General features: G+C 44.8%; 1 protein-coding gene across 1 annotated transcript in view; it reads left to right on the top strand.

The window, feature by feature from the left end:
* tenm1 (teneurin transmembrane protein 1) overlaps positions 1 to 13,135 on the top strand; it is a 311,171-nt gene that overhangs the window by 169,197 nt on the left and 128,839 nt on the right. Inside the window, exons 10-13 of the mRNA XM_047354352.1 lie at positions 4,603 to 4,803; positions 7,307 to 7,492; positions 7,656 to 7,685; positions 9,300 to 9,446. Coding sequence (XP_047210308.1) covers positions 4,603 to 4,803; positions 7,307 to 7,492; positions 7,656 to 7,685; positions 9,300 to 9,446 — 564 coding nt within the window. The remainder of the gene's footprint in view (positions 1 to 4,602; positions 4,804 to 7,306; positions 7,493 to 7,655; positions 7,686 to 9,299; positions 9,447 to 13,135) is intronic.

Below are 13,135 nucleotides of genomic sequence, written 5' to 3'. Positions count from 1 at the left end.
GGTCAGCTTTGACCAGATCCCGGGTGATGTTGGAGACATAGAGTCCGAGTGGACCATGTTCTCCGCATCTATTGTCGATGCTGCTGCCCGTAGCTGCGGCCGTAAGGTCTGCGGTGCCTGTCACGGCGGCAATCCCAGAACCCGGTGGTGGACACCGGCAGTAAGGGATGCTGTCAAGCTGAAGAAGGAGTTCTATTGGCTGTGGTTGGCTTGTGGGACTCCTGAGGCGGCTGATGGGTACCGTGAGGCCAAGCGCGCAGCGGCCCGGGCTGTGGCAGAGGCAAAAACTCGGGCCTGGGAGGAGTTCGTTGAGGCCATGAAGAAGGACTACCGGTTGGCCTCGAAGCAATTCTGGCAAACCATCCGGCGCCTCAGGAGGGGGAAGCAGTGCTTCGCCAACACTGTTTACAGTAGGGGTGGGAGGCTGCTGACCTCAACTGAGGACATTATCGGGCGGTGGAAGGAGCACTTCGAGGATCTCCTCAATCCTGCCATCACGCATTCCGTGATGGAAACAGAGGCTGGGGACTTGGGGCTGGACTCTTTCACACCCAGGCTGTCACCGAGGTGGTTAAAAAGCTCCGTGGTGGCAAGGCTTCGGGGGTGGATGAGATCCGCCCTGAGTACCTCAAGTCTCTGGATGTTGTAGGGCTGTCATGGTTGACACACCTCTTCAACATTGCGTGGCGGACGGGGACAGTGCCACAGGACTGGCAGACTGGGGTGGTGGTCCCCCTTCATAAGAAGGGGGACCGGAGGGTGTGTTCCAACTACAGGGGGATCACACTCCTCAGCCTCCCTGTTAAGGCCCAGGGTATTGGAGAAGAGAGTCCAGCCGATAGTCGAACCTCGGCTTCGGGAGGAGCAGTGTGGTTTTTGTCCCGGCCGTGGAACACTGGACCAGCTCTATACCCTCTACAGGGTGCTCGAGGTTTCATGGGAGTTTGCCCAACCGGTTCACATGTGTTTTGTGGACCTGGAGAAGGCATTTGACTGTGTCCCTCGTGATGCCCTATGGGGGGTGCTCCAGGAGTATGGAATCGGGGGAACTTTATTAGGGGCCATTCGGTCCCTGTACGAGCGGAGCAGGAGTTTCGTTCGCATTGCCGGCACTAAATCGGACCTGTTCCCGGTGCATGTTGGACTCCGGCAGGGCTGCCCTTTGTCACCGGTCCTGTTCATAACTTTTATGGACAGGATTTCTAGACGCAGCCACGGGCCGGAGGGGGTCTGGTTTGGGGACCAGTGGATTTCGTCTCTTCTTTTTGCAGATGACGTGGTCCTGATGGCCCCCTCTTGCCAAGACCTACACCATGCGCTGGGGCGGTTCACAGCCGAGTGTGAAGCGGCTGGGATGAAGATCAGCTCCTCCAAGTCCGAGGCCATGGTACTCGACTGGAAAAGGGTGGCTTGTCCTCCTCAGATTGGAGGGGAGTTCCTGCCTCAAGTGGAGGAGTTAAGTATCTTGGGGTCTTGTTCACAAATGGGGGAAAAATGGAGCGGGAGATCGACAGACGGATCGGTGCGGCTGCTGCAGTAATGGGGGCACTGTGCCGGCCCGTTGTGGTGAAGAGAGAGCTGAGCCGAAAAGCAAAGCTCTCAATTTACTGGTCGGTCTACGTTCCTACCCTCACCTATGGCCATGAACTTTGGGTCATGACCGAAAGAACGAGATCCCGGATACAAGCAGCTGAAACGAGCTTCCTTCGTAGGGTGGCCGGGCACTCCCTTAGAGATAGGGTGAGGAGCTCGGCCATCCGGGAGGTGCTCGGAATAGAGCTGCTGCTCCTCCACATCGAGAGGAGCCAGTTGAGGTGGCTTGGGCATCTATACCGGATGCCTCCTGGATACATCCCTCGGGAGGTGTTCCAGGCACGTCCCACCAGGAGGAGGCCCATGGGACGGCCCAGGACACGCTGGAGGGCTTATGTCTCTCGGCTGGCCTGGGAACGCCTTGGCCTCCATCTGGAGGAGCAGGAGGAGGTGTCTGGGGAGAGGGACGTCTGGGCATCTCTGCTGAGTCTGCTGCCCCCGCAACCCGGTTCCGGATAAGCGGAAGACGACGAGTACACACCAAAAGTTTGGACACACCTTCTCATTCAAAGAGTTGTCTTTATTTTCATGACTATGAATATTGTAGCTTCTGAAGGTATCAAAACTATGAAATAACACGTGGAATTATATACTGAACCAAAAAGTGTGAAACAACTGAAAATATGTCTTATCTTCTAGGTTCTTCAAGTAGCCACCTTTTGCTTTGATTACAGCTCCGCAAACTCTTGGCATTCTGTTGATGAGCTTCAAGAGGTAGTCACCTGAAATGGTTTTCACTTCACAAGTGTGCCCTGTCAGGTTTAATAAGTGGGATTTCAAGCCTTATATGTGGGGTTGGGACCATCAGTTGTGTTGTGCTGGAGGTGGATACAGTACACAGCTGATAGTCCTACTGAATTGACTGTTAGAATTTGTATTATGGCAAGAAAAAAGCAGCTAAGTGAAGAAAAACGAGTGGCCATCATTACTTCAAGAAATTAAGGTCAGTCGGTCCGAACAATTGGGAAAACTTTGAAGGTGTCCCTAAGTGCAGTCGCAAAAACCATCAAGCGCTACAAAGAAACTGGCTCACATGAGGACCGTCCCAGGAAAGGAAGACCAAGAGTCACCTCTGCTGCGGACAATAAGTTCATCCGAGTCACCAGCCTCAGAAATCGCAGGTTAACAGCAGCTCAGATTAGAGAACAGGTCAATGCCACACAGAGTTCTGGCAGCAGACACATCTCTAGAACAACTGTTAAGAGGAGACTGTTTGAATCAGGCCTTCATGGTAAAATAGCTGCTAGGAAACCAATGCTGAGGACAGGCAACAAGCAGAAGAGACTTGTTTGGGCTAAAGAACACAAGGAATGGACATTAGACCAGTGGAAATCTGTGCTTTTGTCTGATGAGTCCAAGTTTGAGATCTTTGGTTCCAACCACCGTGTCTTTGTGCGGCGCAGAAGAGGTGAACGGATGGACTCTACATGCCTGGTTCCCTGGTTCCCACCGTGAAGCATGGAGGAGGAGGTGTGATGGTGTTGGGGTGCTTTTCTGGTGACACTGTTGGGGATTTATTCAAAACTGAAGGCATACTGAACCAGCATGGCTACCACAGCATCTTGCAGCGGCATGTTATTCCAACTGGTTTGCATTTGGTTGGACCATCAATTATTTTTCAACAGGACAATGACCCCAAACACACCTCCAGCCTGTGTAAGGGCTATTTGACCAAGAAGGAGAGTGATGGGGTGCTGCGCCAGATGACCTGGCCTCCACAGTCACCGGACCTGAACCCAATCAAGATGATTTGTGGTGAGCTAGACCGCAGAGTGAAGGCAAATGGGTCAAAAAGGGCTAAGCATCTCTGGGAACTCCTTCAAGACTGTTGGAAAACCATTTCAGGTGACTACCTCTTGAAGCTCATCAACAGAATACCAAGAGTGTGCGGAGCAGTAATCAAAGCAAAAGGTGGCTACTTTGAAGGACCTAGAATATAAGACGTATTTTCAGTTGTTTCTTTTTTTTTTTTTTTTGAGTGAGGCTCTGGGCAGATCAGACACAAATTGAATTGTTGCAATGTGCCGTGTGTGATGTTAAACTAAAACTGCACATCAGCCTGAATGCACCCTTCCCACGGTGAAACCTGGCAGCGGCATCATACTGGTGGTGTTTTTCCACAAACAGGGGCTGGAAAGGCTGAGGCTCCAAAAGACTTAAGACTTTGGCTAAGGTTCCATTTCCAGCAGAACAATGATCTGTAACATAAAGTTAGTTACCATAAGTTACCATTAAAAGTCTGACAGAAATCTAATTGAAAATCAGTGACAGTAATTTTTAGATTTTCTTTGGTAAAAATGTTTAAAACTATTTATAATCTTTTCTCCACTTAAGAGTTATGCATTACTTTGTGTTGGTCTATCACAATAAATCCCAATAAAATACAGTTTAGTATGCGTTTGTGACAAAATATGAACCTATACAGGGAACAGTTTTCAAGGCAATGTTTTATGTATCTAGATGAGATTAAAGATAACCTCCACCTGTTATAAAGCACCTCAGTAAATTATAAAAAAAAAAAACCAGAATAAAGATCTTGAACTCGAAGCTGATGGTCCATCTGTCCTACCACCTTTTTTGCTGCTGCCTTCAAGACTGTGTCCTGCCCACTGACTCAGGTGTGTGACCTTCAGCGACTGAGCTGGGTAGAGCTAAGCTGAACTCTGCTGAGCTTTGGCTCTGTGCTCAGGGCTGTAATTACACACACTAACACAGTGTAGCACAGGCCACCCTTGCACACACACCAAGCAAGCCATTTCAGCCCTTATCATAGCCTCAGCTCTAAGTGTCCTATGAAGTGTAATGTTGTGGAACAGATAAAGGGATTGTAGCTAGGGTGGTTAACTCCTGGATGGGATGCAAAGAACACTGCTTTCATACTCTGTGAACTGATGATTATAATGAGACAGCTCACACCACCACCACCCACTCACCCACCCTGTCACTCCCCCTCTTCACCTCTGACTCACTCTGGCTTTTTTTCCCTTCTCACCCTCCCTCTGTCTGCAGTGGACTGTGTAGACCCTCAGTGCAGCGGGCACGGCGTGTGCGTGCGCGGGGAGTGTGTGTGCTCAGCGGGATGGGCCGGAGTGAGCTGCAATGACCCACTGCCAGCCTGTCAGGAGCAGTGTTCAGGACATGGTACCTATCTCCCAGAGTCAGACACCTGCGCCTGCCAGCCCAACTGGACAGGACCGGACTGCTACACCGGTAAAACAAAGGGATTAGTCTGCATATGTTTGTGGATAAAAAAAGGAAATTTACAAATATTCTTCACAGGTTTGCAAGTATTATTGCAGAACATGAGTTCTTGCAGATAATATTTCCTGTGGATGTGTTAGACAAAAGTGCAATTTATGGACTTGCACTTCTTTGTAAAATGTTTGCATTTGTGCTCATCCCAAGGCGTGTGTTGCACTCACCCTTCATACCATTTATAAATGAGATTTCCACACATGACTCTTTGCCTGCAACGTTCTGAAGCACACTTGTACACCAGGACTCATTTCGCTTTGCATTGACAGTAACACACACCATAGGCTCATGCACACATACTTACAGCATGTACACACCACCATTAGGATACACATTCTCCTTCAGCTAAATGAGGGGGGAAAAACATTGACCTAATTGCTGCAAATTCTGACAGATACTGCAGCTCTGAGGGACACTTCGGTGGACATTTAAAAGCCTGGTATTCTGTATTGCATTCCCATTTATCTCCACACACTGCCCTGCAAAAGTTATTTTACAACCACAAACCTCAATGTGTTTTATTGGGATTTTATGTGATCATGAAAGAAAGCAGACAGGTCTGGCAGAAAGTTCTGGAAAGGTTTAAAGCATGGTTAGGTTCTATTACAATATCAGGAAAATGAAGCAAGTATAGCAGAGCTGCAAACCTGCCAAGACATGACATTCTCCCTTAACCTGACATTCAGGGTAAGAGGGCAGTATTTGGAGAAGCCACCGGGAGGTTCATTGTAAATCTGGAGGAGCTACAGAGATCCAGAGTGCAGGTGGGAGAATATGTTGACACAACAACTTTTAGTCGTACACTCCCAAAATCTAGCCTTTATGTTAAGGTCAATTGGTAAAGGAACCCTAAAGAAGTTCCTTATAAGCCATGTGGGAGACACAGTAAACATGAGGATGAAGGAGTTCTGGTCAGATGAGAGCAACATTTTAATTTTATGTTCTACATGTAAAATGTTTTGTGTGGAGAAAAACTGACACTGAACATATCATGAAACATGGTGGTGGCAGTATCGAGCTATTGGGATGCTTTAATACAGTGGGCAACTAATTGTTTATTGAACAATTTTTTCACCGGTTTGAGTTGGTCTATCATATACACTTCCAATAAAATACATTCAGGTTTGTGGTTGCAAAGTGACAAACATGTCAAAAAATTGCAAGCGGTATAAATGCAAAGGACTCTAAAGAGATGTATATATAGCTGTAAAAAGCTTCCCTGTAACTATCACTACCTTCCTTTGCTCTCAAAAAGCCCTGCTTGGTTAATTACACGGCAAGCGCATGATGATTGCGGTGAGGTAACCAATTGTAGCAAAGCTACTCAAGCACATGTATCGGTGTGTTTAAAATGTAGAATTTAGCTCGGTAGAAAACACACTGTGCAAAGTGTCCTTGTACTTGCAGTGTGAGCTAAAAGAGAGGAAAATAGCCATTACAAGCCTGGCTTTTCACTTTTTCCACCAGACTTACAACTCACTGCTTTGGGAGGAGCAGTTATACCATGCATACCAAAGCTTTGCAGGCAACTGGCAGGAATAGATGCTCCCGGGTGCTTACATTCCTTACTATGGTGATATAGCCCATGATAATGATGTACCATGGCTAAATATTTGAGATATGAGCCTGCTCTTCTCTACCTGCTGGCCTTTTAATCAAAAGGCCCCAGTGATTCTATGTTCTGGTCTTGTTGAGGCGTAGCTAAGTTAATGTAATTCTAATAGAGAGCTGAAAAACTCTACCAACTTGAATCCACTTTTTTGCTCCCTCTCCATGCTATGTATATTTAAATTGAAATAACTTTTTTACTGCAGCTGGATAAGTAGGCTTTGTGTGCCTCCAGCACTTTGCTCTCTTTACTGATGGATGAGGCTTCTCTGCAGAGAGCGAGAGCTACAGAAAGAAAAGTTGTTGGTGGTGAGAGGGGTGTTTAAAGGGATGTTGCAAAAGAAAGGGAAGATGGAACAGAAAGAGCTGATGGAGACAAAGATGGAGAAATGTGGCAAAAGAAGGGGTATTAACGTATCCCTTCTAAATCTGATCAAAATGTCAGGAAGGAATAATAGAGCTGAATTGGAGTCCCAGTGGCTTAAATATGCGGTGGAAATACAAATCATTTGGCTTTTATTATGAGTCTGTTCACTCCTTAAGGGAGCTGAGCTATTAGAGTTGAGAAGATTGTGTGTTGTGAGAAAGTAGATTTTTAAAACTCTCCTAGGCTATGCCTTCCTTTTGCTTGTTTTCCGCCCCTATTTCTCTCACCTAAATCCAAAACCGTACCTTCAGTTCTAAATTAGTAAACCTTTGTCTTCTCTGTGTCCCTTGTGTCTTTTTAACAACTTTTTCCTTACAGTGCTTGTTTCCTCCATCTGTTCCTCTCCCTCCTCATTCTTCTTATCCTCAAACACTAACACACTTTTTTTTTTTTCACGCCCTTCTCCGCCCACCTGTTCCACAGAGCTGTGCCCAGTGCCATGTGGCAGCCACGGCATTTGCTCAGAGGGCAAATGCCAGTGTGAGGAGGGTTGGAATGGCGCTGCTTGTGACCAGAGAGCGTGCCACCCTCGCTGCGAGGAACACGGCCAATGCCATGACGGGACCTGCATCTGCCAACCCGGCTGGGAGGGGGAGCACTGTAACATCGGTGAGCGTCGCGTTACCACACACACGGGAGAGGCTTTATTTGTGTCGTTTGACATTTCAATTTGTGGGTTTTAGTATGGATCTTCAGAAAGGTGTCAGACTTGTTTGGCTAATTCTTTTTCTTTTTTTCTTTTACATAATTTCTCATGTGTCCCCCTCACCAGTTACTCATGATCTGGATGTCGTTGTAAAAGGTAATTTTGTCTTATTTAGAATTTTCTTTTCTGCTGTAAACACAAAGGTATATCTCAATAAATTAGAATATCATCAAAAAACGTAATTATTTTCTGTTAATTAATTCAAAAAGTGAAAACAAGATTCAGTACAGACAATTTATATGATCATTGCTCACAACTCATAAAAAGGTTTTTAGAAAATTAGAAAATTACATAATCCCAAAAGAAAAAAAGATTCTTAAAGCCAAAATGTTAAGTGATGACTGTGTTACGGCCAACAATATTATGAGGACTTCTGAGAGCTACTGGGAGTTTATTGGCTTACCTCCACAAGGGAGGTAAGCCAATAAAGGTAATTCCTATAGGAGCTTTCTGTTCACTAGGTACTGTATCCAAGCAAATGAATGGAAGGTTTAGCAGAAGAAGAAAGTGTGTTAGAAAAAGGCACACAAAAAACATGGCTGAAGCTTTGCAAGGATTGTGAAGCAAACCTCATTCAAGAGTTTGGGGGAGATTCACAAGATGTGGACTGTGGCTGGAGTCAATCCAGGCCTGTCAAAAAGTGTCTCCTTATAATTTTGTTTTCTGTTTTTGCTATTCATCATATTTTACTGGTATTATTATTATCAGACAAAAAGACCCTGAGTAAATACAAATAAGCGGTTTTCAAATGCAGATATCATTTATTAAGGGAACAAAAGCTTTCCAAACCAACCTGGATTTATATCAAATATTAATTGTCCCCTAAACCTAATAACTAGTTGTGCCGCCCTTGGCTGCAACAATTGTTATCAGCCATTTTTTTAATAATTGGCAATGAGTCTTTTATATCATTTGTGGAGGAACTTTGGTCCAGTCGTCATTGCAGAACTGGTTTAAATTATTTTCTTTATTAACAAAGTTCAATTTTGTTTTTGTTTTTTTAAAGTGGAGGGTCTTTGAGTATGAATTGCCTGAATAAGGTCATTCTACAGCATCTTAGACTGATTAAGGTCTGGGCTTTGACTTGGCCACTTGAGAAGACTTTCACAGGGGAATGTGTGTGTGTCAGATTAGTGTCCTACTTCATAGGTGGATTTAGTCATTTTTTGCAACTCCTGGGAAGGTTCAAAATTGTTCCATGTTTTCTCCATTGTGGATTCTTAATTTGGCTTTTTAACTCTTTGCACACTAACAAATGTCAAGAGGTTTGTTGCCCGTGACTTCTTTAATTTATTTACATCAGGGCATCATTTTTAGATATTTTAGCTTACTCTATGTTGTCAGAATTGTTCTATGTTAGTTGTTTTTTTTAGTCTATAGATTGGGCAGTAACCAGGCTGTAGTGTGATGAATGAAACTGAACCAGAAAATGTGTCACAGAAACGTTACTCATTTCACACAGGGCCTGGTTGATTTGGATAGATTATTTTCCCGTGATAAATTAAATCACACAAATTGAAACACTTTCTATATAACTCTGTATGTGGTAAAAATAGTAGTTTCACTTTTTGAATAGTATTCCTGAAATAAATTACCTTCTCAAAGATATTGTAATTCACTGAGAGGCACGTACATTATACCCACAAATGCCAAAAACTACAGTATGTATGTGTGTGTGTGAACACGTGTGTGTGGGACCTATCTTTTTAGATGGCTGCCCGGGGTTATGCAGTGGCCACGGACGATGTACCTTGGAGCAGAGTGGCTGGCGCTGCATCTGCCAAGCTGGATGGAGTGGGCCTGGATGCAGCGTTGTCATGGAAACTGACTGCAGTGATGGAACTGACAATGACGGAGGTGACATTTTACACCATCTATCATATTATATCTCCTTTTTTCCTGCTCTTACCTGTTCCATCCCCGTCTCATCGGCAGATTGCCCACTCCGTTCCAATCATTCTCATCTTTATTCTTCCTGCTAAAAAGTCCTCCTCATTGTTCCTCCCCTTCATCTCTCAGTGTTATCCCAGTCCCGCTGTGTGTCCTACTGCCCATTATTACAGCGTGTTGAATATGTATTTATGTGTGCGTATGCCTGCTTTTCCTCAAATCACAGCTAAATGTCTGATGTTCATGCCACGTGCCAGGATAAAAAGGCACTTATTCAAGTCTAAATACAGAAATCCATGCAGAGAAGATTTGTTATTTTTTATTGTTTTTAAATGTCTAGTAAGATACCTCCAACCTAAAGAAGGCGAGAGTCTCTGAGTCATGTAATGTAGTTGTTTATTTAATTCTCAAAACAAAAAAAAGCATGAAAATAACATCTCAGACATAGATCTGCTCATTACAGTCATTTCCTTGCCATTTTGATCCCATTGGCAGCTCGTCTCCAATACACAAACAGTTTTCATACAGCGCAATATCACATCGCTTTCAACTTTGCCCCATTCACTTTGAAACTTCATCAAATATCCATTATACACAGACGGTTGTTAAGGGTGTGCTATAATCCATCACTGCAAACAAGGTAGGGTTGCCTTTGTTTGGATGGAAAACTCGCTCTTTTTTTTTCCTCCTTTTTGTTCCAGATTTGTGCATAGAGGTGTTTGAATCTGCAGCAGCAGGAAGCCTCAAACACAGTCTTCTGTTGGCGCGGGCTTCTGATAGCTGCAAAATAACCGCTTTTTTCTGCACATTGTTTACCAAAGCTGACTCAAACACTTCAAAGTGTCAGCGTTGATGGCTGCTCGAAACATGAGTCCCAGGTCCTTATTCCGGATTTCAACCATGGAGCCCTGGACTGTAAAATAGGTGGAAAGAGGAAGTGATCCAAAGCATTAAGTTGGCTTTATTTTTGTACTAATAGATTTTGTTCCCTTTTTTTGATTAGTTGTGTTTCGGGAATTAAGATCTTTCACATGAATAAATTAGCATTTATTGTGTTGTTCGTTCGTTCGTCGTCTTCCGCTTATCCAGGACCGGGTCGCGGGGGCAGCAGACTCAGCAGAGACGCCCAGACGTCCCTCTCTCCAGACACCTCCTCCAGCTCCTCCAGGGGGAGCCCAAGGCGTTCCCAGGCCAGCCGAGAGACATAGTCCCTCCAGCGTGTCCTGGGCCGTCCCCTGGGCCTCCTCCCGGTGGGATGTGCCTGGAACACCTCCCGAGGAAGGCGTCCAGGAGGCATCCGGTATAGATGCCCGAGCCACCTCAACTGGCTCCTCTCAATGTGGAGGAGCAGCGGCTCTACTCCGAGCTCCTCCCGGATGGCCGAGCTCCTCACCCTATCTCTAAGGGAGTGCCCGGCCACCCTACGGAGGAAGCTCATTTCAGCCGCTTGTATCCGTGATCTCGTTCTTTCGGTCATGACCCAAAGTTCATGGCCATAGGTGAGGGTAGGAACGTAGACCGACCAGTAAATTGAGAGCTTTGCTTTTCGGCTCAGCTCTCTCTTCACCACAATGGACCGGCACAGCGCCCCCATTACTGTGGCAGCTGCACCGATCCGTCTGTCGATCTCCCGCTCCATTCTTCCCTCACTCGTGAACAAAACCCCGAGATACTTAAACTCCTCCACTTGAGGCAGGTACTCCCCTCCAACCTGAAGAGGACAAGCCACCCTTTTCCGGTCGAGTACCATGGCCTCGGACTTGGAGGAGCTGATCCTCATCCCAGCCGCTTCACACTCGGCTGCGAACCGCCACAGCGCATGCTGTAGGTCTTGGCTAGAGGGGGCCAGCAGGACCACGTCATCCGCAAAAAGAAGAGACGAAATCCACTGGTCCCCAAACCAGACCCCCTCCGGCCCTTGGCTGCGTCTAGAAATCCTGTCCATAAAAGTTATGAACAGGACCGGCGACAAAGGGCAGCCCTGCCGGAGTCCAACGTGCACTGGGAACAGGTCCGACTTAGTGCCGGCAATGCGGACCAAACTCCTGCTCCGCTCGTACAGGGACCGGATGGCCCCTAATAAAGGCCCCCCGATTCCATACTCCTGGAGCACCCCCCACAGGGCATCACGAGGAACACAGTCGAATGCCTTCTCCAGGTCCACAAAACACATGTGAACCGGTTGGGTGTTGTATTAAGTCCTAATTTAAATACCATTAATCCGTTTTTAAAGTGACAGTTCACCACAAAGATCTCAAAATGCTACTCATACTACAGAAGCAGACATATTTGTAGATGTCCAGAAGGCTACAAATAAATTCACCTTTTATTACAGTAACATAATTTCACCCAAAAGAGTATTGAAAAATTGACCCTTTAATTTGAGTACATTTACTCATTGGGTAAAGAAAATCCCTCGTTAAGAAATTATAGAGAGCACAGTTTTTGGTTTCTCTAAAATTGATTTTAAAATAGATGTAACTGAAGTTTTTTTTTTTTTATTTAATGATTTTTTTTCAAGTTTGTAAATTTCCATGGACTTGTGATTAGTAATCAATTCCTTTTTTTCTCTGGGGTACAACTATGAAGTTACACAGTGCCCTCTTTCTTTTAGCCACTGTACATTAGGCTGGAAGATGACCCATATTTATTTGCTTCTATAGATAGTGATAAAAATGGTAAAAGGTGTAAAAAAGATTTCTGAAAAGCTCATTGCTTGATAGCTGTCCTGCTTTCTGTCCTACCATCACATACGTAAAAATGCGGAGAATACTATCTGGAAGTGAAAACGTGCTCTCATCAAATGTAGCTAAGATTGACCATCCAGACAAACCTTCCTGTAGGGTTTGGCGTCTGACAAAGCCCCAATGTGAAGTGCCGTGCAGGATTTGTAATGCTGTGGGCTTGTTGTGAGTGGTCACAACTAGAAAACAGGGTCCTCATTTTGTCTTTCAGCAGGATAATGATACAAAATACATGGCTAAATCAACACAAAAATCATTCACCAGACTAAAAATATCAACCTTTATCCATGACCATCTCAGCCCCCATGGCTAAGTCCTGCAGAAAACTTGAGAGATGAACCAAAAGGAAGAGGGCATAAGAGATAACCTGCACTGTGGAGGATCTAGAGACATTGTGCAAAGAACAATTGTTAGAAAACAATCTCTCTGTATGCTAAGCTATGTAATTTTTTAAATATGTTCATATAGCAATTTCCCCTACTGTATAATTGTATTCAAATTAAGAGTTGAAATTTTCAAAAATATTCAGTGTCAGATTATGCTACTGCGAAACCAAAAGATTAATTTATTTTAGGGCTTTTTACACATCTTTACCAGGGGTGCCAATAAATGTGAATAGCACCCAGCTGAAATGAATATCATGGACAATTTTACATATTAAAATAAGAGCAGCATTTATAAGCCCTGTTGCTTGCTCTGTTCATAAACAGTTTATTAAATGCAGTTATGAAAGTGGAGAAAAAGGGTGCACTAAAAAATGTAACCTGATGATAATTAAAGATGAACAAGAATGAGAGGAATAATGACAACATAGTTTCAAACGGCTGCTTCAGTTTCACATTCATGTCAAGTCGTTTTTTGTTTTTTATTTCCATTTAGTGTCATAACAAATTACACTCTTTTACATTTTCT

The sequence above is a fragment of the Girardinichthys multiradiatus genome, chromosome 23 (assembly GCF_021462225.1).
Source record: "Girardinichthys multiradiatus isolate DD_20200921_A chromosome 23, DD_fGirMul_XY1, whole genome shotgun sequence".
NCBI classification, from domain to species: Eukaryota; Metazoa; Chordata; class Actinopteri; order Cyprinodontiformes; family Goodeidae; genus Girardinichthys; species Girardinichthys multiradiatus.
Note: the sequence above shows the minus strand (reverse complement) of the source record. Positions and strands in the feature narration are given on the sequence as shown.